Raw genomic sequence first — 24200 nt, 5'->3', positions numbered from 1 at the left:
ATATTTGAAAAAAAAATCTAATTTTTTTTTCGATTTTAAAATTTTTTGGAAACAAATATGACTATTTTTTTTGTTTTTTTATATTTCGGAAAAAATCTTAATATTTTGAATGTTTTAAAAATTAATTTTCAATTTTTTAAATTTTTGGAAAAAAAAACTGAATATTTTTATGATTTTATGGATTTTTTTTATTTTCCAAATATTTTAAAAATAAAATATGATGTGGATATATTTTTTACACGTGACCAATTAAAAAAAAATGTCAAATCAGCGCCACGTAAGCGAATTTGCTGAGTTGGATTGGGGAGGGGTGTTTTCTGGAAAAAATAAAGTTTTACAAGGATGCAATTAAAACTGAAAATTTTATAGGGACGAAAACCGAAATGACCTATATTACAGGGGTGAAAAACACTATTAACCCTTTTTATTTTTAGTATTTTGTTTGAAGGTTAAATCATTTATTATGTTTTCATGTTGTAACGTGATTTTATTTTTCTTAGCTACTTTGTCATAGCTTATGAATTGTCTCATTGTAATTTCTCGATACTTTAGCTTTTTTTGGTACACCTTATACTGAAGGAGTTTTTGTTGGTTTTTTGATATAATTCATTTAGCTTCTTACAAAAATAAAAAAAGGTGACATAACATTATAAAATAATTTTACATTAACCAAATGTTTAAAATAACATAATAATAATAATTTACACATGTATACGAAGGTGTATGGTATCAATAGTCACTTCTTATTCTTTTTTTAAAAAGGTTAGAGAATTTTTTTTTGTCCTCGTGAACTTAGCTCAGTTGGTAGGGACAATACATAATATATTTAAGGTTTGGGTTAAAACCTCGACCACCATCAAAAAAATTTAAGGAGTGTACTAAAGAAACTTAACAGTCCAATAGATCTGGATCCTCTCCTGCACTATCTCTGCTGTCGTCTATCCTACCATCATTTCAGCCACTCATCTATGGTTTTCTCTCTTTCCAAAACTGCCGTTTTTTTATGTATTTATTTGTTATGAATTGTCAACTGTTGGATGAAACACATGAAAAATGGCTGAGCAATAAAGGCATGAGAGGATCTATTTTCCAATCCAATAAAGTCACCTTACAAAAAAACTTGGTGGAAACAAATTAGGAAACGACCGTTAAGCAAGACAAAAGATTATGCATGCAAGCAAAATAATCAAAATCGAACATAACATAATTTGATTTTGACCACCAAAAATCCAAAATCTTAACTTTTTTGCTTAACGATTGAAGAGGATCGACCCTACGTTGAAAAGTCCTTTCATTTCTCTCCTTTTTTTTGGGTCAATTTATCCTCTTTTAAATGACTCAAATCACATAGATAAAAAATAATATTAAAAGTCAACCGACCTTATGTCTAATAATGCTCTTCAGTTAAATGATCGTGTACACATTTTATCGTGTTTATAATTTTTTTTTGTTACATTTTATTGTGTTTATAATATTAAGGGATAACTACACTAGTACTCTTGGGCCCTCCTTAAATGACGTAGACATCCCTTCTAGTTTTCTTTTTTGTTGTTAACCTTCCAACTCTTAAAGAAAAAGATCATGTTAATATAAAGTTTGGTTGGATGGTAAGTAGTTTAACAAAGAATTGTTACACGCAGACATCAAATTTATGTTCTCCCACATAGACATCAAACTTATGTTCTTCTAGACAATTCATAAGTTATCGCTACTCAATAATCACTTGAGCTAACAAGCATGATTATTTTCTTCAAAAGGTAAAAGCCACTAAAAAATCAATCTTCATTCAATAAACAACTGAACATTACGGCCATTGTTGCAGCTTTTAAAAAAATTAGGTGCATTCATTGAATCAAAATGTCTCGTACACATACACATGTTTCACACTACTAAAAAAACAAAAATTAGTGAGGGAAATTTAGTGAGGAAAAATATAAAATTCTTCTTTAATTCCGTCACTAAATTTTGCGACCAATGAATTTGTGAGGAATTTCATTTTTTCCGTCACTGATTTCCCTCGCTAATTTTGTTTTTTCTAGTAGTGTTGCTAAGAAAATTAAAGGACACTGTCCTGGCTGTTGTGTCATTTTTATTGAGTACTTAGGTCCACAATGTGTGTTGTGTCATCAAGAAGCATCAATTTCAAAAGGTTTTGAAGATTGGCGGAGTGATTGCATAGGAATTGAAGAACTATTGTAGTTTCAAGGAATTCTTGTAATCACATTGTAATCAAACATTCAATATTCTAGTGGAAGTCGTTGGTGGAGGCATTTTCCATCAAGAAGAGTAGATGTAGCCCGAAGCGAGGACGAAAGGGTGAACTACTATAAATCTCGGTGTTTTCTCTCTTCTCTATTCTCTTTAATTTTGTTTAATTTTGTATTTGAATCTTGTTAAATTGATAGTGTAGAAATTGAGAGTGATCTAGGTTTAACTCTTTAAACTTGATTTTGATTTGTTTCACATTAGTATAAGATCACACTTGGTTTTGATTCATTGACAATGTATCAAACACTTACACAATTGTGTTAATTAGTATAATTGATTAATTGTTTCTAGGTTTGGCTTGAGATTGTGCTTGTTTTGTAATTTGTGTGAATTGTGTTAATATTGGATTATATTAAGATTACTTAGCTTAAACATAGTCTTGTGATTTTTGTTCTTTGTTATTGAACCGTGCTTAATCCAACAAATCGTAAATTGCCTTTTCTCAAAACACTTTCGCTACAAACTCGAATTCACTTTTAAAACGCTATTACCTCCCACATCAAGTATTACATTGTCATACCAACCAACATATTTAACTAAAAATGAGAAAAGTCAAGAGGGAGAAAAAACATTGTTGGGAATGGAGTTCCAGGATCAAACAATAAATCAAGCTATAAAAAGCTAGTAAAGGTTTTATATAAGCTATATGATAATCATAGTACCTAGCAAGGATCTAGATCATCAGTATGGATATAGGGAATTAATTTATTCATCAACTAGATTAGGGAATTAATTTTGTTCAGTTTTACTAATGATGATGATGAAGTTACAATCTTATCTTATATGAATATAAATCGGGTAATAGCTAGCTTACAATCTTATCTTGTATGTTCAAAAGAAAATCTCGGTATAAACCTAAGAGTTCAAAACAAAATCTTAGTATAAAATATAAACCTAAAATAGTATAATTAAATCTTTCAAAAAAAAGTTACTCGTAAAAACTTATAAGAATAAATCTTCTTTGAATTTGCATAGGAAGAAAAATAAAAATTGATAAGCTACTCAACACCGAGTTAATTTAAAGTTTAAACAACCCTTCCTCCTAAAGAGTGGTAAGTTCTTCGTTCCAATCGAGGAACATTCCATAATCATCATAAGAGATGCATCTGAATCAAATGCAAATACGTATCTAAATATTAGTTGCGAATCAGCTAAGAAATATTTTGCTAGGTGCCCAATCCATGCTACGACCAGTATGACAGCTAAATCACAACTAAATGATAGCTAAATGTGTTTTCCTAGAAATTAGCTACGCGTTGGCTCTGATTTGTTTCGTAGCAAATCAGTGATTTTCTTGTAGTGTTCGAGTAGAGATTTGGTGTGATTTTATGGAGTTTTAAATTTGTTTTTGTATTGTTGTGTAAAATGTTGTAAAAAGTTCGTAATGTTGCACTTTTGATGAATTTGAATTGTTTGTGTATTGTTAATGTAATGTTGATTCGGTGTAATTTTATTGAATTATGAATGATTATGTAATATAGGTCAAAACCCTATTTTCTGTCATCCCACGTCATCTTGTTTCCGATTCCCCTCCACAATTTGATCATATATGTAAGGATGGAGGTTTGTTAAAGAAGATACTCAAGGAGGGGGAGAAATTTCTAAACACTAAGGATCCTGATGATGATGTTATACACGTTCATGTTTCCAGCATATTCTATTTTTTCCGTTATTATCTCATTTGGTGTTAAACTATTATTGCAGTTAAGTGCTAAGTACGTTTTGATGATGGAACTCTTGTTTCATTCATGTTCCAAATGAAAGGGATATTGATGCGAGCGTGTTCGGAGAAGGAATAATGCATCCAGCATATACCATCCTAGAATGTGATAGTCTTGATAAATTAGTTATTGCATTGTACATATTATCCAGAAAACAGATATTGTGCCTAACTTCCAAATTACCTAACAATTCAAGATAAAGCTATTTATTTCTACAATTCTTGAGCATATGTAATACTATTGTTATCAAAAACCCGACTTAAGTCTCAAAATCCTGGTTTATGCGACTTTGCGTACTTCAACGACTCAAATCCATAGCAAAGTCCCAAAAACAGGCAAAATCCTATCAAAATCGTGAAATCCATTCAAAATTGCAGGATTTTGTTCATTTTTTTATAAGGGTCAATTTTTGACCCAGTTTGTAAATTGACCCGATTTGAATCCATGATCCGTTCTATAAATACCCAAAAGGCCAAAAGTTTTCATTCTTTCACTTCCCCCACATTTATGTATATGTATTTTACGGACTTTGAACTTTAGTCATTTATGACTATATGCAATTTGTAACATATATTTAACATTATTTTTGTTTTGGTAGAATCCTCGATTTTGATTGCGATTTTAGAGTCCCGACTTTGCTATCCTACATTGATTCTACAAAAGTCCTTGAGTAAAATCCTTCGATTTTAGTTGCGATTTTACGAGTTCCGATTTTGCTACTCCCTTTCGACTTGAAGTAAAGTCCCGATTTTGATAACCAGTAATACGAATATCATGAGAAAAACTTTACAAGTCCTATGCAAAGTAAATGAGTTATTAACAAATCTTTTATATTTCAGAAAATAGAAGCAGAACAGCAAGAGAAAAGAAAGTACATAGATCAATAATCACATGGAGATTAAATTCTGCAATGTTTTTCTATAGTGCATCAATGTTTAATCTAGGTCAAATAAGGAAGTATATATTCAAATTAACAAGCAGAGAATCAAATTCTAGATTGAGCATAAATAATCCCCAGAGCTGTGTATATTAGAAAAAGAATGATAAACTCAAAAGAAAAAAAGTAGATTACTAGTGTCAAGCTTGTTTCAACATCCAGTGCTGGGATTTGCAATGTTAAGCTAAAGAAAAATCAATGACAATTCAACCGAAAAAGTGCAAAAGAAGTGAAGCGCAAAGGAAATTACAATATGTGGCTAAGCAGGCAGAGAATCAAGATTGAAATCTTCGACTGATCTCTTGTTAGAAGGGGTTCATGATGCACACTTTTGGAACCTCTGTTGGACATGGAATCGATTCCTTGAGCCGGACAGACTCAAACTTGTCGATGCTTGATTTTAGAATAGAGAAAATTGTAATTATGAAACATGGACTCGAACATGGTGGAAGGCTGAAGCTTACATGAACCCTTGTAACAGGTTTCTCGGAACTAGGTGAATAATTGTTTAGTATTCTCTCATTCTCATTTATTGCTCCACCAAAATGACTATCCTGCTGTATAATTGCGAAATACCAGACAATGTCTTAAATTTTTCCATCCGATTGCAAAAACAGTTAATGCATTATGTGACAAAATTAAAGTTATCCTTCTTGAATTAAGCATATAAACTTGATGCAGCGAGTCAATTCTTGAGAGATGTTTAACTCTACTACCGTTTCAAACACATACCAAAACGAAGCACAATGATTATTTTTTCTCAAATAAAGCACCAAAAAGATTAGCCAACGTAAAATAGCCAGGAAAGAGGATGGAAAGATTTGAAGAATATTGCAAAAACAAGAAACCTAAACAGTTTATGTAAGACGTTCAATGCAAAACTTATGTAATATGAAGATTTATTACTTCACTTCCACTCAAATTATGAAGCCAACATATAAGTTTACTTCACTTCAACTCAAACCGAAGAAAACCATGTTTCGATAAGCAGCAGGGAAAGCAATAGTACATTTGAACAGCTATAAGTCTTGAAACCAAAATGTCCTACAGTGACAAATCAGATTCTGAATCAATGAGGGGTCAGTACGCAATTTTCTTATAATGATTTTAAATTTTTACTGGTCGAAATTCTTATACATAAGTTCCTTGCCATTCAATTATTATATTTTAATGAGATGAATGATATGGACAAACAGTGGAAGTGAATGTAAAATTGTGTTAATTGCAAATTTGCATATATATATTTGGCAGCCGCATCCAGGAAACGCTTACTACCAACGACACATCAACATTAACAGATATAAAGTAGGCAATGATCAAAAGAAATTCTTAACGTTAATCAAAAACTTAATTCAAAACAATTACGAAGTGAATCAAAGCAATCAAGTAGACATTGTAAGCAACACCTATGAAGAATTACAAACTAAGATTTCTCGATGTAGGACTGAGAAATCAAATCGGTTGTTGAGTTGATCCCAGCGAAGGCCGATTTGATCACCTTTATTCAATTTCCTTCTTTTAATAAACTCTTCGATCCAAGTCTTCGTGAAGACATAGTATTTGTCTGAAGCCCATATTTTGAAAACTAGCGAATGTAGTTCTTTTTCGTCAAAGTCCCAAACTTTAACTTGTACTCCTTCTTTTTTCCGAGCAGCTTCAGCACCACCCAACAAGTGAGGAATGATAAATTTATCAGCCAAATCCTTATTCAACATAAGCCTAATTAAACCGGGACAGATATCACTCTTTGTAAGAAACTTTTTGATCTCCCATTGCTGATCATTAACAGCATTGATTTCTTGACCCCCAAGCTTTTGTTCCGTAGCAATTTGATCGCAGCCGCAGGACGGGGTAGACAGTAAGAAATGGAGACAGACGGTGGAATCATGGATGGGTTGGAGGAGTTTCAAGTTGTTGTGTTTGCCAACAGTAGAATCATCATTGCATGTCTTCTTTTTCTCGTCATCATGAGTGGTGGTGGCCGTACGGTGGTGGCAAGAAAGTGAAAGACAGAGACAAACATCGTTAGTATCATGTTGATAAGGGTTGAAAGTGAGTTTCCTTGAATTATTGTTTCTTCTTCTTTTTCTGTTTTCAAGAGAAGCATGATCACGTTTTCGTTTGTTGTTGGTGTGAGCATGATCATCATAGGGTTTGTTGTTACAAGAAGAAAGAGTAGCAACAACGTTGTTGTTGTGAGAAGCCATAGCCATGAAATCAAATGAAGAAGAAAAGGAAAGTTAGTGTTTAGGGTTTAAGAGAGAAAAGAGAAGCAATGCGTGTTAGGGCTTCCTTTCAATTAAGTGTACTGTGAGTTGAATCAATTCTCACTTATATATATTAGTTAGGGTTTCTCTTTTTCGCAAACAAATATTTACTAAACTATCCTCTAGGAAGATTCCTTTCAATTAAGTGATTATGTTTATTTTATCAATCAAATATTTTCTAGATTATGTTTATTTTATTAATCAAATCTTTTTTCAAATAAATCGCTTCTGTAAAATATTAAAATCACTTTTATAATTTATATTAGGTTTATAGGACAGCAACTCTTATTAAATAACCAAAATATATCTATATCTATTTATACTAGATTAATCTAAATATATTATATTTATAGGACGGCAACTCTTTCTAAATATATATTTTTTGTCAGATTATTTTAGTTATCTAATTCAAATTGTAACAAAAAGTGTATTTCCTTTTCTCCGTTAGAGTGGGAACAAGTTAGATTGACTTGTGGATATGATTATGATTGTCTCCCATGAGTTTAGTTTAGTTCGAATATACAAGACATCATATATGTAGGGTCGGGGTTCAAACTCCAGACAACCTCTTTATTCTCCTTAAAGGTGAATTTTTCCACTAGACTACTTGATCAAAAAAAGAAGAAGCTATGATTATGATTCTTTTAGAAGTATATTTTGAAGCTTGTATTGCTATAGGTTCTTGTTTTGATGATGTTAGGATATAGTAGTTTATAATTCCTTGTTAATGTTTTATTTGTTCGTTGTTTTTGTTCTTAGAAATATAGCTTAAAATCTTGTGAAAGCACTCACCAATCCATGTCTCGAGTTCCTTGTGTCTTGCATGGCACATTGCATGAAAACCCCTTTTTCTCAGCATCGATTCACAATCATCTGAATCGTATGATAGAAAGTCTCTGATTTAGGGTGAATCGTTTCATGATTTTATGAATCGATTCATGGGTGAATTGAGTCAAATTACTTTGAATCGTATCAATAAAACTCTTTGATTTAAGGGTGAATCGACTCAAATTTATTTGAATCGTTTCAATCTTCATCCTAAGTCTTTTGAATCGATTAATGTTTTGTCTGATACCTTTCAATCTTCATAGCATCATCATAGCATCTCTATAATTGCGAAACGAAACACCAGACAATGTCTTCAATTTTTCCATCTGATTGCAAAAACAATTAATGCATTATGTGACAAAATTAAAGTTATCCTTCTTGAATTAAGCATATAAACTTGATGCAGCGAGTCAATTCTTGAGAGATGTTTAACTCTACTACCGTTTCAAACACATACCAAAACGAAGCACAATGATTATTTTTTCTCAAATAAAGCACCAAAATGATGAACCAACATAGAAGAGCCTGGAAAGAGGATGGAAGCAAGATTTGAAGAAATCTTGCAAAATCAGGAAATCGAAACAATTTATGTAAGACGTTTAATGCAAAACTTATGTAATATGAAGATTTAATTATTACTTCACTTCCACTCAAATTATGAAGCCAACATATAAGTTCACTACTCCTTTTATAACACCTAAACAGTTTTTAAGATTAAGATGAACTAGCAGCTAAAGAAAACCATGTTTCGATAAGCAGCAGGGCAAGCAATAGTACATTTGGACAGCTATAAGTTTTGAAACCTCATCTAAAAAAAAAAATATTTTTTCAAAAGCTGCTCTTAACAAACAGATGCAATATTTTTAAAAGTGATTTTTTTTTTTTTAAAAAGTGATTTTTTCCATAAAAAAACTATAACAAACGGGCACTCTACCACACCATTTTTGAAAATTATCTCATTTCTTCTCTTCCAAATAACCCAAATAGAAGCAAGCCAAATCAAAACAAAACATGTCTTATTTTGTTGGATGTAGTCTCATAATACCAACATTCAGAATGAACAAAAAGATTACGTGGTAAGAAATTAATTGTAGCCAACACATTGCCCTTTGCCACACCTTCAAAACAACCTCATAATGCAAGAAAAGGTGTAACGCCGTTTCCTCCACCCTCCCACACAACACACAATTTTTCGATGCCTCCGCATTCAACACTCCTCTAGACACTAGGTTCACCCTTGTCGGAATTCTATCAAGTAGCACGGTCAAAGCGAATGCCAAGAACTTTGACAAAGCTTAACATTTCCTAAGATAACCAAATACACGCTCCTCCTTCGAGAATATTATAATTAATTAAAAATAGCCTCTCACATAGTTTATAACACAAATTCACCGAACAACCTCCCCCATTCTCTGGCCTCCATCTCCACTCATCTCTTCCTTCCCCAACACCACTCCCTCCAACATACCTACTAAATTAGGAAGGAGTTCAGTTTCCCATACAGACTCGCTCCACATAAAACTCCATCTTCTATCACCTTTCATATTAATACAAACCTCCCCTGCACTACTATCCTTTTGCATTGAAAAAGGACAAAGATGCGGAAAAAAATCACAAAAGGGGATATCGGATCTCCATCTATCCTTCCAAAAAGTACTCATACTTTCTCTCATCTTTCTAACCACCTCCGATTTGAACCAACTCAACCCACTCCTATCCTCTAACATTGTCAAATCTTTCCACCACAAAGAGGCAAGACTTTCTTTGATGAATGTGAGTCTATAGTATAGTTTGAATCCATATTTGAATAAAAGAGTTTTATGAAAGGAATGTTTTTATACTTTCTTTGATCAATGAGAAGTTAAAATATTTATTTTACTTTACAATTATTATAAAATAAATAAATTGTTTGTTATATATGGGAGAAAGATATGCAATCAAATTTATTGGGAAGAGAGAGTGGTTCAATGAGAAGTTTGAATTTGAAATAGAAAGCTACAGAGCAGGATCATTGAGACATGAATCACAAGGCTCACTCTTAAACCATTTGATTATAAGGTTTTTGTTTTTTTAAAGCAAAATTACTTGACCAAAACAGGAACTAAATGCCATTTTAATAGCATGAGGAAATTTCTTAATTATATATACCTGAACACCAATTACAATATCTTGGTTTTGTATTAATTCGTGTTTGGATGGTATCTACTGGATGCAAGAGAATCTTCATGATAAGTAAGATGAGAGTAGTAACATTGTTTTTGAACTTTGACTCCTTGACCATGGATCATCAACATTACATATCGTCTCCTTCTTCTCGGTTAATAGATTGTTGTCTTCAAACAAAGAAGATTTAAACAAAGTTTCAACAATAAAGAAAAAGAAGACATGCAATGATGATGATCACAGTCTTGGCAATAATACACAGTAGGTTTGGTTTGGATGATCATACTGAGGAGTGAGGTTTGTATTTATAGAGGTGTATTTTGATGATAAACTCCATGTTGTTGCTATTCTTTCTCTTTAAATCTAGTCTGTTGCAATCTTTTCTCCTGTGATTGCACCTGAATTAGGCGTGGTGCCTATCACTTGATACATGTAAATAGGAACGAACTCATAGATGTGCAGAATTTGGTTCCCAACTTTGTCTGTCCGGGAAAAATTTGACTTTTCAAAAAACAAGTGATTATTTAATTTTAGGTAAAATAAAATCATGAATTTTAAGCTTAAAAATTCATATAAAAATGGACAAAAAGGACCAAATTGAAATGAAAATAAAGATAAATGACCAAATTGTTACCTGAAATTAAGTTAAGGGACTAAAAGTGTAATTTTGCCTTAATTTTATAATATCTTTTCTATCATAGTTTATTTCCCATCAATGTCCATGTGAGTTTAGGTTAATTTCTCATCAATATCCTGTGTGTTTAGCTCAATTGACAGGAAAAATACAAAATATACGTAGGGGGTCTAAGTTTGAAACCTGAAACCCCACTTATTCTCCTTAAATATAAATTTCTAGCCGCTACACTACTTCAAAAAGAATAAATTATTTGCCTATCAATATCAATATCAATATTAATATATATCATCAATCAATCAATACAAAATATCAATATAGTAAGGTTTTTTATACAATGTGTTGTTTTCATGTTTATTCTCAATAATTTATTTTAAACTTTTTTCAAATCTTGCATGAATATTCCTAAAAAAAACCTTGCATTTTTTTGAAAAACAAAACCTTGCATGAATATCTCAACAAAAAATTATTTTAATTTTTTTTTTGTTTCTTTGATTTTTTGTTTTTTTTAAAGAGAAAAAATGGAAATAAAAGGAATAGAATAACGACGCAGTTACTTATTTGACGGAAAAGACGTTTTTGAAAACGGAAGTAAAAGTTTAAGCACCAAAATGATGATTTTAAAACTTATAGGATCAAAATGAAAACTGAAAATTAGTTGAAGGACAATTTGATTAATTTAGACTATAATCTACTATCTACTAATGTAACAATATATAAAAATCGAAGTACAACAAAGTTTTTAATCGTCCTTATTAAAACTCGGAGTCTCCTTAATTTTGTGTGCATAACAGTAATTTTGCAAAATTTAATTTATTTGTTTTTTAAATAAATAATCGTGGATAATGGTTTGCGACAAATTTTTGGATAATTATGAAGTAAATTATAACTAATCACAAGTTGTAACCAAATTTTCCTCAACAAAATTACATACATTTCACTCTCAACCATAATTTCATCTAACATCTGTTTTGATAGATTCATATCAACCAAGATGTGAGCATATTGACCGAAAACATGATTCTAAGTCACAAGATTCAAGTGTCAACCTTTGTGACGACAAAGCATCAAAATTAAGTGTGTACGTGGGTCGGTTTGGGTTGGGTTTGACCAAACCTAAAACCCGAATCATATAAGGTACTCGGATTTGGGAGAGGTGAAATAACCACCCGTTATACCATTGGGTGGATTCGGACAAACCCGTTAATTTATGGGTTGAGTTGGGTAGTGGGTTACCCAACTTATTTTTCTATTTTTTAATATTAAATGACAATCACTAATAAATTTTTCTTACATATTACTCTACTCCTTAATTTTCTTAAAAAAAAAAATTGGTTAACTTATTTTTACTATAATTTTATGCATCATAGAATAATAAATTATAAAATCAAATAATAAACTTTATCATAAAATAATTGCAACAAACTAAAGTTGCATGACATAAAATTGCATTAGTATTAAAATAACTAAAAAGTGCAAGATCCATTTCTAATTTTAGCATGTTTGATTTTCATTAGATACGGTACAATGTATATATTTTGGCAATATAACTTGATTTATGACCATAAGCTTTAATATTTTTCTTCTACCCTATGAAAATAATGATTAAAAATATTAACAGTATTGGGTAAGTGGGTTTTTTGGGTCTGGTTATACATGAAACCCGTTTATTTTTATGCGTTTTCTATTTTTAGAAACCATACTCACCCAATTACCCAATCCAACCCATTCTTTTTGATTTTGGGGAGATTTGACCCGATTTTTTGGATTGACCCAACCCATATACACCCCTAATCAAAACGGTTGAGTTCCCTTATTTGTATCAAACCCCTAACATGAATAAGTGAAGAAATGTGAGGCAGATGGATGTAAACAATGGAGAGAAAAGTCAAGAACAATGGCTTGTCTCTTTTAGTCATTAATTTAACTTTTAGAGATTTTGATTCTCAATAATATAGGGCTTAATGATGTGTTTCGTCCTTGCAATTAGACGTCATTTAAAAATTAGTCCCTGTAATCGCTAATCCTGGCAATTTACCCTTGCATTGTTTAATCATTTAAAAATATCCTCGTCTTCATCTTCTTCTCATAATAAAGACGAGGGTATTTTTGTCCATTCCCATGCCATTTTGCTAATTTGATGACTTGGTAGTGATTAAGCTGGTCAAATGACGAAATTTTAAATGATTAAATAATGCAAGGGTAAATTGCCAGGATTAGCGATTACAGGGACTAATTTTTAAATGACGCCTAATTGCAAGGACGAAACACATCATTAAGCCATAATATTGAGGTGTTACTTCAAGTGTACCATTGATATTAATTAACGTAAACATTTTAACTATTACCGAGAGTGTCTTGTTTATTTTATTTAACAAGATTCATTAAAAATAAGAAAGAAAGAAAGAACGAAAGAAAGAAAAATCTAGCAAGTAGTTCCTTCCAAAAAAAATCTAGCAATTAGTGGGCTCATTTAGTATTGATATATAAAAAATATTGAGTCTTCATGAGCTTAGCTCAGTTGGTATGGACAATGCATAAAATATGTAAGGTTTAGAGTTTGAACCACGACCACCAACAAAAAAATTGAAACCTCACCGACATAAAAGGCTGAAGCATGTATATATACATGAGTGAAACTTTGAAAGGCCGTGAATAGTTGTGGAGTATGAAATTTTTTTATGGGTGGTCAATTTGCTTAGTGTGTGAAAATATTTTTTTCTTATCGGTACATTTTATTATTTGTTAGTTCAAATGACTATTGACTTGTTGTTAATTACACGTCAAACTAAAGTTTTGTAATTTGTAGTGATTATCATCCCGGTTAAAATACTGGACAAACAACTAGGTCACAAACTGAACTAGAAGACTAAATTGAATGACTCGTCCGTGTAACTTGACTTTGTAAAAAAAAATTATAGCATATATACGAATGATCGAGTCACTGCATTGTAATGTAAAAAAAAATAAAAAATAATTATATAATAAATTTTTTCTTGAAAGAATAAGAAAATATATTTTCATTAGATAATGAATATAGTATTTATAAAATTTTACTAAAATTTTATATTTGTATGATATAATACTATTTAAGGATATTTTAACGTATATGTTTATTTATTTATTTATTTTTAAAGAAAGGGATATTTAATGTATATGTATGCATAAAGACATAAATGTCGATTTAAATTAAATGAAGAAGTTGTTATAATAATAAAAAGCAAATTACGAAATAGTAATCTTGTTGGTTGGTATCTCAAAGAAGAAAAGTTTATTCTGACTTATGTAATGGAATAAAACTCTTTTATGATCATCATTGATGGAATTGAACGATTGAAGCGCTTACCTCCAAATGTTCAAGATATTCAGCTTTCATTTAGCATTTAAAGATAAGGATTTCTTCATCAACAGTCATCTACATCACTCTTATATAAGAGATCAAGTTTGATTGAAGAAGGTTACAACACAATACTACATTTAAGCTTACATATAAAGTCTGACATGTTCATATATACTTCTAATTATATACATACTTATTCATATTATATACTTGGCAAAAAGAGAAGAAACATCATGTCTGGCTGCACTTTAAGTGTACTGAGCTTTATATCCATTTACTACCCCTAGAGTTTGTGTATACACTATCTTTTGTAAACAACTTGTTGTATCTTTGGATTGAGAATAGAAAGTCCTCTAGGTTGAGGCAAGGAAATGTAGGGAAAGGTTGTCTTAGTGTTGTTGTTGTAATCATGATTTGATTATAGTGAAAATTCTCTTAAAAGTGCAATGGGACTTGAAGTAATTTCGGGTTGTGGGGTGCCAAGATAAACTCTTTGTATTGTCTCTTTCCATTATCTCCTTACTTTCTGTTGTTATCTTTGCTTTGAAAGATTTCAAAAAGCTTCAAACACAATTAAAACTCCCCCTTTCTTGTCTTTTCTCACCTTCGTGTCTCCCTTAAAAGCCTCCATGGCAACACAATCGTTTGGCTACTCCACATTTATCCGGTTTAAGATTTAATGCTTATGTTGGTGTTTTTATGATTTCATTGTTATGTCTCTTAGTTTGTATATTTTGTTGTTCTTAGTCTGTTTCAAGTTTGAACTCCATGTGTTTGTTGGAAATATTGCATAGGACATGATTCTTCGGTACTATATCTTGAGGAAGAGGACCATGGAGACTATCACAAAATATGAGTCCTTTCTGTCATACAAATTAGTTGTCAACTTGTGGTTGCATTCATCATCTTAGATACTACTTATAGTCGTTATGAGCGGACACCTGTAAATAGCTTCTTTTTTTTTTTTTTAGTTGGATCAAATCAAAGATTGTGGATCTCAAATTATCACGGACTTTCGGCCATTTGTGAAAGAAAATAGTTTGATTGTTAGGATTAGAATTTTGGTTTGTTCACTCCTTGACTTCTAAATTTTCGATATGTATCGTTAGTACATACGTATCTAGCTATCTTAATAACTAGCACTGATCTCATATTATAGATGGAGAATGCCCTAATTCATGATACTCTGAATAATTTTCTTCATATTTGTTGTGAAAGCGACTCAAAATTGAAGAAATTGAAAATCTGGAAGCAGAAAATCGGTGGCTGATTTTCAGGGCTCGGTGGCCGAATTTTCACTCTGTTTTTTGGACTTTGATTCGACATTTATCGGTGGTCGAATGGTGCAATTCAGTGGCCGATTTTGACAGCAGGAAATAAAAAAGAAACGTATTTTTGGACCTAAATTTGTTCCAGTTTTATTGAGGATTCTTTTAATATAAATATAGATTTTGTATCAGAGCAAACCTTGAGATAGAGGGGGCTGAAATAAGGGTTTAGAAAGGCAACAACAAAACTAGGGTTTGTATAGAGTTTGTCTCTTAGCAACAAACACTAGGGTTTGAGGGTTGATTCACCTTGGGAAACACTATCAGGATTGAGTCTCTTGGTTACGGGAAGAGATTTGAACTTTGGGTAGAATTAGAAGGGAGACTTATTCTTGTAACCCATTAATATCTCTTTTGTAAAGTTACTCATCATTATAATGGAACGGAGTGCTGCTCTCTCCCCCAGACTAGGTCAATTTGGACCGAATTGGGTAAACAAATTCTTTTGTGTTCTCTCTTTCTTTCTCTCGCTGTTTTCTACTTTTGTTTGTGATTATAACTTCCATACACTTTGTTTTGGTTGCTTGACTATCACTTGCTCCACATATCAAGTTTATTATTGGTGTGATTTTTCATCAAATTCACAACAATATTTTATCGTTTGAATGAATGGAGTTTGTTTTGCTGTAAAAATAAAAGTAGATACAAATGAATAAAAACATCTGTGACAAAATATAATATATTTTGGTCATTTAATAAGAATAGTCATCATAAAAATTATATAATTTAGAAAAATGATTTTAATATTTTACTGAAGGGATTTATTAACAAAAATATTTGATTGAAAAAATAAACATAATCTAGAAAAGATTTGATTGATAAAATAAACATAATCACTTAATTGAAAGGAAGCTTCCTAGAGGATAGATTAGTAAATATTTGTTTGCGAAAAAGAGAAACCCTAACTAATATATATAAGTGAGAATTGATTCAACTCACAGTACACTTAATTGAAAGGAAGCCCTAACACGCATTGCTTCTTTTTTCTCTCTTAAACCCTAAACACTAACTTTCCTTTTCTTCTTCATTTGATTTCATGGCTATGGCTTCTCACAACAACAACGTTGTTGCTACTCTTTCTTCTTGTAACAACAAACCCTATGATGATCATGCTCACACCAACAACAAACGAAAACGTGATCATGCTTCTCTTGAAAACAGAAAAAGAAGAAGAAACAATAATTCAAGGAAACTCACTTTCAACCCTTATCAACATGATACCAACGATGTTTGTCTCTGTCTTTCACTTTCTTGCCGCCACCGTACGGCCACCACCACTCATGATGACGAGAAAAAGAAGACATGCAATGATGATTCTACTGTTGGCAAACACAACAACTTGAAACTCCTCCAACCCATCCATGATTCCACAGTCTGTCTCCATTTCTTACTGTCTACCCCCTCCTGCGGCTGCGATCAAATTGCTACGGAACAAAAGCTTGGGGGTCAAGAAATCGATGCTGTTAATGATCAGCAATGGGAGATCAAAAAGTTTCTTACAAAGAGTGATATCTGTCCCGGTTTAATTAGGCTTATGTTGAATAAGGATTTGGCTGATAAATTTATCATTCCTCACTTGTTGGGTGGTGCTGAAGCTGCTCGGAAAAAAGAAGGAGTACAAGTTAAAGTTTGGGACTTTGACGAAAAAGAACTACATTCGCTAGTTTTCAAAATATGGGCTTCAGACAAATACTATGTCTTCACGAAGACTTGGATCGAAGAGTTTGTTAAAAGAAGGAAATTGAATAAAGGCGATCAAATCGGCCTTCGCTGGGATCAACTCAACAACCGATTTGATTTCTCCGTTCTACACTGAGAAATCTTAGTTTGTAATTCTTCATAGGTGTTGATTTCAATGTCTACTTGATTGCTTTGATGCACTTCGTAATTGTTTTGAATTAAGTTTTTAATTAACGTTAAGAATTTCTTTTGATCATTGCCTACTTTATATCTGTTAATGTTGATGTGTCGTTGGTTAAGGTTTTTTGTTGCCAGCCAGATTGTTTGGGTTGGGTTAGTAAGCGTTTTCTGGATGCTGCTGCCAAATATATATATGCAAATTTGCAATTAACACAATTTTACATTCACTTCCACTGTTTGTCCATATCATTCATCTCATTAAAATATAATAATTGAATGGCAAGGAACTTATGTATAAGAATTTCGACCAGTAAAAATTTAAAATCATTATAAGAAAATTGCGTACTGACCCCTCATTGATTCAGAATCTGATTTGTATCTGTAAGACATTTTGGTTTCAAAACTTATAGCTGTTCAAATGTACTATTGCTTTCCCTGCTGCTTATCGAAACATGGTTTTCTTCGGTTTGAGTTGAAGTGAAGTAAACTTATATGTTGGCTTTAATTTGAGTGGAAGTGAAGTAATAGTTAAATCTTCATATTACATAAGTTTTGCATTGAACGTCTTACATAAACTGTTTAGGTTTCTTGTTTTTGCAATATTCTTCAAATCTTTCCATCCTCTTTCCTGGCTCTTTTATGTTGGTTAATCTTTTTGGTGCTTTATTTGAGAAAAAATAATCATTGTGCTTCGTTTTGGTATGTGTTTGAAACGGTAGTAGAGTTAAACATCTCTCAAGAATTGACTCGCTGCATCAAGTTTATATGCTTAATTCAAGAAGGATAACTTTAATTTTGTCACATAATGCATTAACTGTTTTTGCAATCGGGTGGAAAAATTGAAGACATTGTCTGGTATTTCGCAATTATACAGCAGGATAGTCATTTTCGTGGAGCAATAAATGAGAATGAGAGAATACTAAACAATTACTCACCTAGTTCCGAGAAACCTGTTACAAGGGTTCATGTAAGCTTCAGCCTTCCACCATGTTCAAGTCCATGTTTCATAATTACGATTTTCTCTATTTTAAAATCCAGCATCGACAAGTTTGAGAGTCTGTCCAGCTCAAGGATTCGATTCCATGTCCAACAGAGGTTCCAAAAGTGTGCATCATGAACCCCTTCTAACAAGAGATCAGTCGAAGATTTCAATCTTGATTCTCTGCCTGCTTAGCCACATATTGTAATTTCCTTTGTGCTTCACTTCTCTTGTGCTTTTTCGATTGAATCATCATTGATTTTTCTGTAGCTTAACATTGCAGATCCCAGCACTGGATGTTGAAACAAGCTTGACACTAATGAATACCAAATGCTCTAATCTGCTTATGAAAATAAATGGATTAATATAACACCTGTAACTGGAGCTCTCATAGTTAATGTTGGCGATCTTTTGCAGGCAAGTTTTATGTACTCTTACGTTTATAATTCCATAAACTGATAGCAATGTACCAAAATGGACAAAAATCAACATGGTACATATTGTGCAATTAATCATAATGCGTTTTGCACTGAGGAAAACAGACCAAAGGTAATAAAGTAGGACACATTAAGCAACCTGAAATGACTACTCTAATTTATCTATCTAAGTTCATTCTAAATAACTCACAGGAATCTCTTTTCTATCTTAGCTCATAGCCATTTGATGTATATTTAGAGTTAGACTAGTTAATCAAATCTCTTGCATTTTCAACTTGGTTTCAATCTTGAATTGTTAGGTAATTTGGAAGTTATGCACAATATCTGTTTTCTGGATAATATGTACAATGTAATAACTCTAATTTATCACGACTATCACAGTCTAAGTTATCTATAGGCTTACCTTAACACCATTTACAATATCTTGGTTTTGTATTCGTGTTTGGATGGTATCTATCTTGTTTTTCACATATTAACATAAAAAGTAGCCAACTATAGAAAAACAGACACAAACAAATATAAGAGAATCTTCTCTATTAGAAAGATCGAGTGTAGTATCATTGTTTTTAGTTCTGTTTAGTATATCATGATACTTAACCATTGGCTGCATGCAGCGGTTTTGCCACTCACGCAACTCTATCAACATACTTCACCAACTCATATGAAACATGTAAATTGATAAACCATTATATAACCTGCGTGACGAAGTCATTAATCATCCTTAAGGATTTATATGTCTCATAAACGCAAATCAGATGATGTAACATAGGAACTCAATATTTTGGAAGAGAGAGAATAGAATAATTTTTAGAGTGTGTATTACTAAGTGCGTGTGTTGTATCTGTTTTGTACTGGTTGCAAGATACTAAATAGACATAATGTGACCGTCTGTAAACCCACCTGGGTTGAGATCCGGGAGTCTGTTCCCCTCAAGTCTCAGGTTATTCTCCTCAATGACAATTTAGATAGGCTAATTTAACTTTAAAAAATATATAATAATAATAATGTGATCGTTTGTTCGAAACTTAAGATGAAATAAGGATGGAACACATTTTCTCATGAACATATTTTTAATTCAATTTTGAAATATAATAATAAGACTAAAAATATATATAACAAAAGTTTGTTTGTGTTCTATTTTTTTATTTTTTTTACTAGGAAGAGGTGAACGCCCAAGTTTGTTTCTCTTCTAATACAAACTAATACTAAATATTACCAAACTTATAAAGAACAAAAGATCGGTGGAGTCACGCCATCGGCAGACCACCATTCAATTAATCAAATTCAAACATGTGCTCATTTATTTGAAATTCTCATTTATTATGTTTGCAAAATTTTCTTCTATTTTTGCTATTAATACTTAAAGCAAAAATTTTTAAAAAAAATATAAAACTTTTTCACATCTTTTGAAAAGTATAAACAACAAACATATTCTCTTTGAACTCGTGAGTAGATGAAGCGTACGTCAACATCCGCCTCGAGAATGTTTAAACTCTGCAAAGGAAACACGGCTGAACGTTGTAGGAGGAGTTCTATAAAAAAAAAAAAAAAAAAAAAAGTTCGCTAAGACGAAAACTCGAAAGAGCGGCTTAGGCAAAAAATGAGTGTTCCGGTGAACTGAAAACTCGAAAGGGTGGTCCCGACAAAAGCTAGGGACGTTCAGAAGGAAAAACGAAAAGAAAAAAACATGACTACTGAAATGTATTAATGGAAGAATACTCTCTGTCGGTTCAGAAATGACTACTTTCTTCCATTTTCTTTGTTTTATAATGGGCTTTTTCTTCCCCGTAGGTGTCTACTTCCCCCATCAGTTACTACCTGTGCCGGGCTTTAATACGTGCACCTTTTAGAGTTACTTTTGGATCTGTCTGTGGTAATATGTACAATGTAATGACTCTAATTTATCAAGATATCACAGTCTAATTTATCCATAGGCTCCAATTTTACCTTAACAGCATAAATAAACTAATCTTATATGATTTTCCTATATTAACATAAAAAGTAGCCAATTATAGGAAAACAGACACAAACAAAAATAAGAGAATCTTCTCTATCGAGTGTAGTTACATTGCTTTTTAACTTTGAAAAAAACTTTCAACAAAGAAAATTTTAACAAGGTTTCAACAATAAAAAAATAAAAAAAAAATGTAATGATGATGATCACGGTCATGGCAAGATCGAGTCTAGTAACAATGTTTTCAGTTCAGTTTTTTTGGTGTCCAGGGTTCGAACCTTGAAACTTACATTATTATGTATTGGTCTTACTAACTGACGTAAGTTTACGGAGAATTTGCCCACACACCCTGGCGGGTTTGTAAACCTGTTTTCAGTTTAGTACTCCCTCCGTCCCAAATTATATAACGTTTTAGACATTTCACACATATTAAGAAATGCAATTAATATTGTGTGGAAAAGAGATATTATAAGTTGTTTTACAAAATTGTTCTTAATAAATAATATGGGAAAGATAAACGAAAGAATTGAAAGAAGAGAGAGTAATAAATAGTTAAGGTTATAATAGGAAAAGTAACATTAATGTTGCATTAGTATTGTAAAGCGACATATAATTTGGAACAAATTTTTTTCCCTAAAGCGACATACAATTTGGGACGGAGGGAGTATAGGATAGTACTCAACCATTTATTTATTTAATTTTTGGAAATAATGATATGATAATTAACCATTGGTTGCAGCGGTTTTGCCACCGACACATCTCTATCAACATATTTCACCCACAACTCATGCCCTTAGGGCCTATTTCTTTTGGGTGAAAGATAAAAGGAAAGATTCAGAAAGGATAGAAAGTAGTATGATTGATATTCTTTCCTTGGTTTGGAACCACCTTAGAAAGAGGGTGGAAATGTAATGATGGCTGGGACCCACACCAAAAATGTTTCTGGCCTGTTGAGAACGGAAAGTATGGTGAATGCACTATTTTCAGCAAAATTACATAAAAACCCATAAATGCAAATGCTTTTCAATTGACATTAAATTATAATATGTTAAACTAAAATTAAAATATAATGGCTGTGTTCTATCAAAATTAAAAATCGTACAATTATGTAGTTTTTAACTATTAATAAAATTATAACTTTAAATTAGTTATATTTTTTTAAGGAACTTTAAATTAGTTATATATATATATATATATATATATATATATATATATATATATATCATCTTCTTATAGGGATATTTTAGTCATTTTATTAAATTAAATATTTCTTTCGTTTCCCTATCACTTATACCAAACAACTAAAAAATCATCACACTTTCCATTCACTTTCTTTCCTATAACAATCATTCCTTTCACTTTATTTCCTTAACCTTTCCTTTACCATCCAAACAAAGTCTTACCGATTTATTTTTCACATAAACTCAAAAGTCAAATCACCCAGAATGCAACAATTCCTTATCCGATACATGACTTAATTTATTCATCTCATTCATATATTGTTTTTAATCTATTTTCAAAATACAACAAATTCTTAATTTACATACTTTCCACAGACCAAGACTGATTTTGAGGAAATAGTGCTGATGTATAATATCAGATCTTTCTGCAATCAAATCCAACAGATATCAAGCAATGAAAGAATTTGTATGGTATTCATTACTTGAGAGAAACTCTGCATACTTTAGATACTGAAGTTGCAGCCATCTCTAAATAAATCTGATAGATCAATAAGAAAGAAAATCTAATATATTTTTTAAAAAAAAAACCAAGAAAATCTAATATTTTACTCCCTCCGTCTTAAATTGTATGTCGCTTTGGAAAAAAAATTTGTCCCAAATTGTATGTTACTTTACAATACCAATGAAGAATTAATGTTATTTTTCCTATTATATCCTTAACTATTTACTACTTTCTCTTCTTCTAAGTCATTCATTTATCTTTCATATATCATTTACTAAGGACAATTTTGTAAAACAATTCATAATATCCTTTTCCCACACAAAATTAATTACATTTCTTAATACGTGTGAAATGCCCAAAATATCATACAATTTGTAATAAAGAATTTGCCTTGTATGGTTTAGAAGTTCATTTATATATTATGGGTCTACTTATGCTATTTTTAGTGCTACCAGTAGTGATTAACATTTACTACTTCAAATTTTTGTTCCATTCCTATTTCAGTGCTTTCAGTAGTGATTAACATTTACTGCTTCCAATTTTTATTCCATTCCTATTTTAGTGCTATCAGTAGTGATTAACATTTAGTGCTTAGCTAGGAAAAAAATATTGGTGGGCTTGCTTTTTTTTTTTTTTTTTTTTGAGGGAAAGATGTTTATAGCATTTTATTAATAATAATAGTTTTAATACATTTGTGGGATATCATAATAAATAATGGGACTAGCTAAGGATGTGGCTTCTCTAGCCAAAGCATGAGTCGTCGCATTTGCTTGTCGCATAATGAACTCGACCCAGGAGTTTGTAAAGGAGGTGGAAAAAATGTCTCGGCACGTATCAATTATATGGCCAAACTCTGTAACATCTACCGTGCGAGAATAGAAGGCATCTCGAGTGATTTTTGAATCAAGCTCAAAGTCTATGTTATCAAAGTGCATATCTTGCATCCATTGAAGAGCATGATACAAACCCAACGCTTCACCTACTGCTACGGGGTAAACTTGATCAAATTGCAACACTTTAGCTAACACAATGGTTCCAGAATCATCCCGAATACACACACCGACACCTTTCCTCTTGAACTGTTCCGAAAAGGCTGCATCTACATTGCATTTGAACCTCCCACTGCTTGGTGGTATCCACGACGGCTGAATGGTACCTGCTGGTCTGTTATGGTGTTGTCTGAGGGTCAATGGTGATGTAGCAGGCTGCTGCAGCTGCGCACCTACTTGCTTAACTGAACCTGTACGCAGCAGATTGGCCTCTTGCCAATCTTCAATCATGTTTCGAGCCTTGTCAACAACCTGGGCACTATTTTCATCAACATTATCCCAAATTTTTAGGTTCCTATGCTTCCATAAACTCCAGAAAATAGCAGAAACTCGTTATTTAATATTCGTCGGTAGATTCTGTAACAAATAGAAAATGGTATTAACAGCTGAATCCGATTGCATAGCAGCATGCTGAACATCATACCACATTCCGGCTGAATTCCAAACTTGAATAGCAAAAGGACATTCAAACAGTAAATGATCCAAGTCTTCATGATCGATTAGCACCGCAACTCTCACAATTTGTCGGACACGAGACCCCTTTATCTTGCAAACGAACTCTAGTCGGTAAGCATCCCCGACACATACGCCATAACAGATTTTTAACCTTCGGCAGAACCTTTAAACACCAAATATTCTACCAATTACCTGGACAACGCAGGTGAGAAACATCAATTAGCTCTTCGACACATAATCGATATGCACTCCGCACCGAATAACAACCGTTTCTTTCCGATTTCCAAATGAGACGG

General features: G+C 32.0%; 2 protein-coding genes across 2 annotated transcripts; one reads left to right on the top strand and one right to left on the bottom strand.

The window, feature by feature from the left end:
- Positions 1-6332: 6332 nt before the first annotated feature.
- LOC11434984 (uncharacterized) lies at positions 6333-7133 on the bottom strand. Its single transcript, XM_003590141.2, has one exon. It carries the CDS (start codon positions 7131-7133, stop codon positions 6333-6335), a length of 801 nt encoding a protein of 266 aa, XP_003590189.2.
- A 9395-nt stretch (positions 7134-16528) lies between these two features.
- On the top strand, positions 16529-17302 carry LOC11434982 (uncharacterized). Its single transcript, XM_003590139.2, has one exon. The coding sequence runs from the start codon at positions 16529-16531 to the stop codon at positions 17300-17302; it is 774 nt and encodes a 257-aa protein (XP_003590187.2).
- The last annotated feature ends 6898 nt before the right edge of the window (positions 17303-24200 follow it).

This window comes from Medicago truncatula, chromosome 1 (genome assembly GCF_003473485.1).
Source record: "Medicago truncatula cultivar Jemalong A17 chromosome 1, MtrunA17r5.0-ANR, whole genome shotgun sequence".
In the NCBI taxonomy this organism is placed as follows: Eukaryota; Viridiplantae; Streptophyta; class Magnoliopsida; order Fabales; family Fabaceae; genus Medicago; species Medicago truncatula.
Note: the sequence above shows the minus strand (reverse complement) of the source record. Positions and strands in the feature narration are given on the sequence as shown.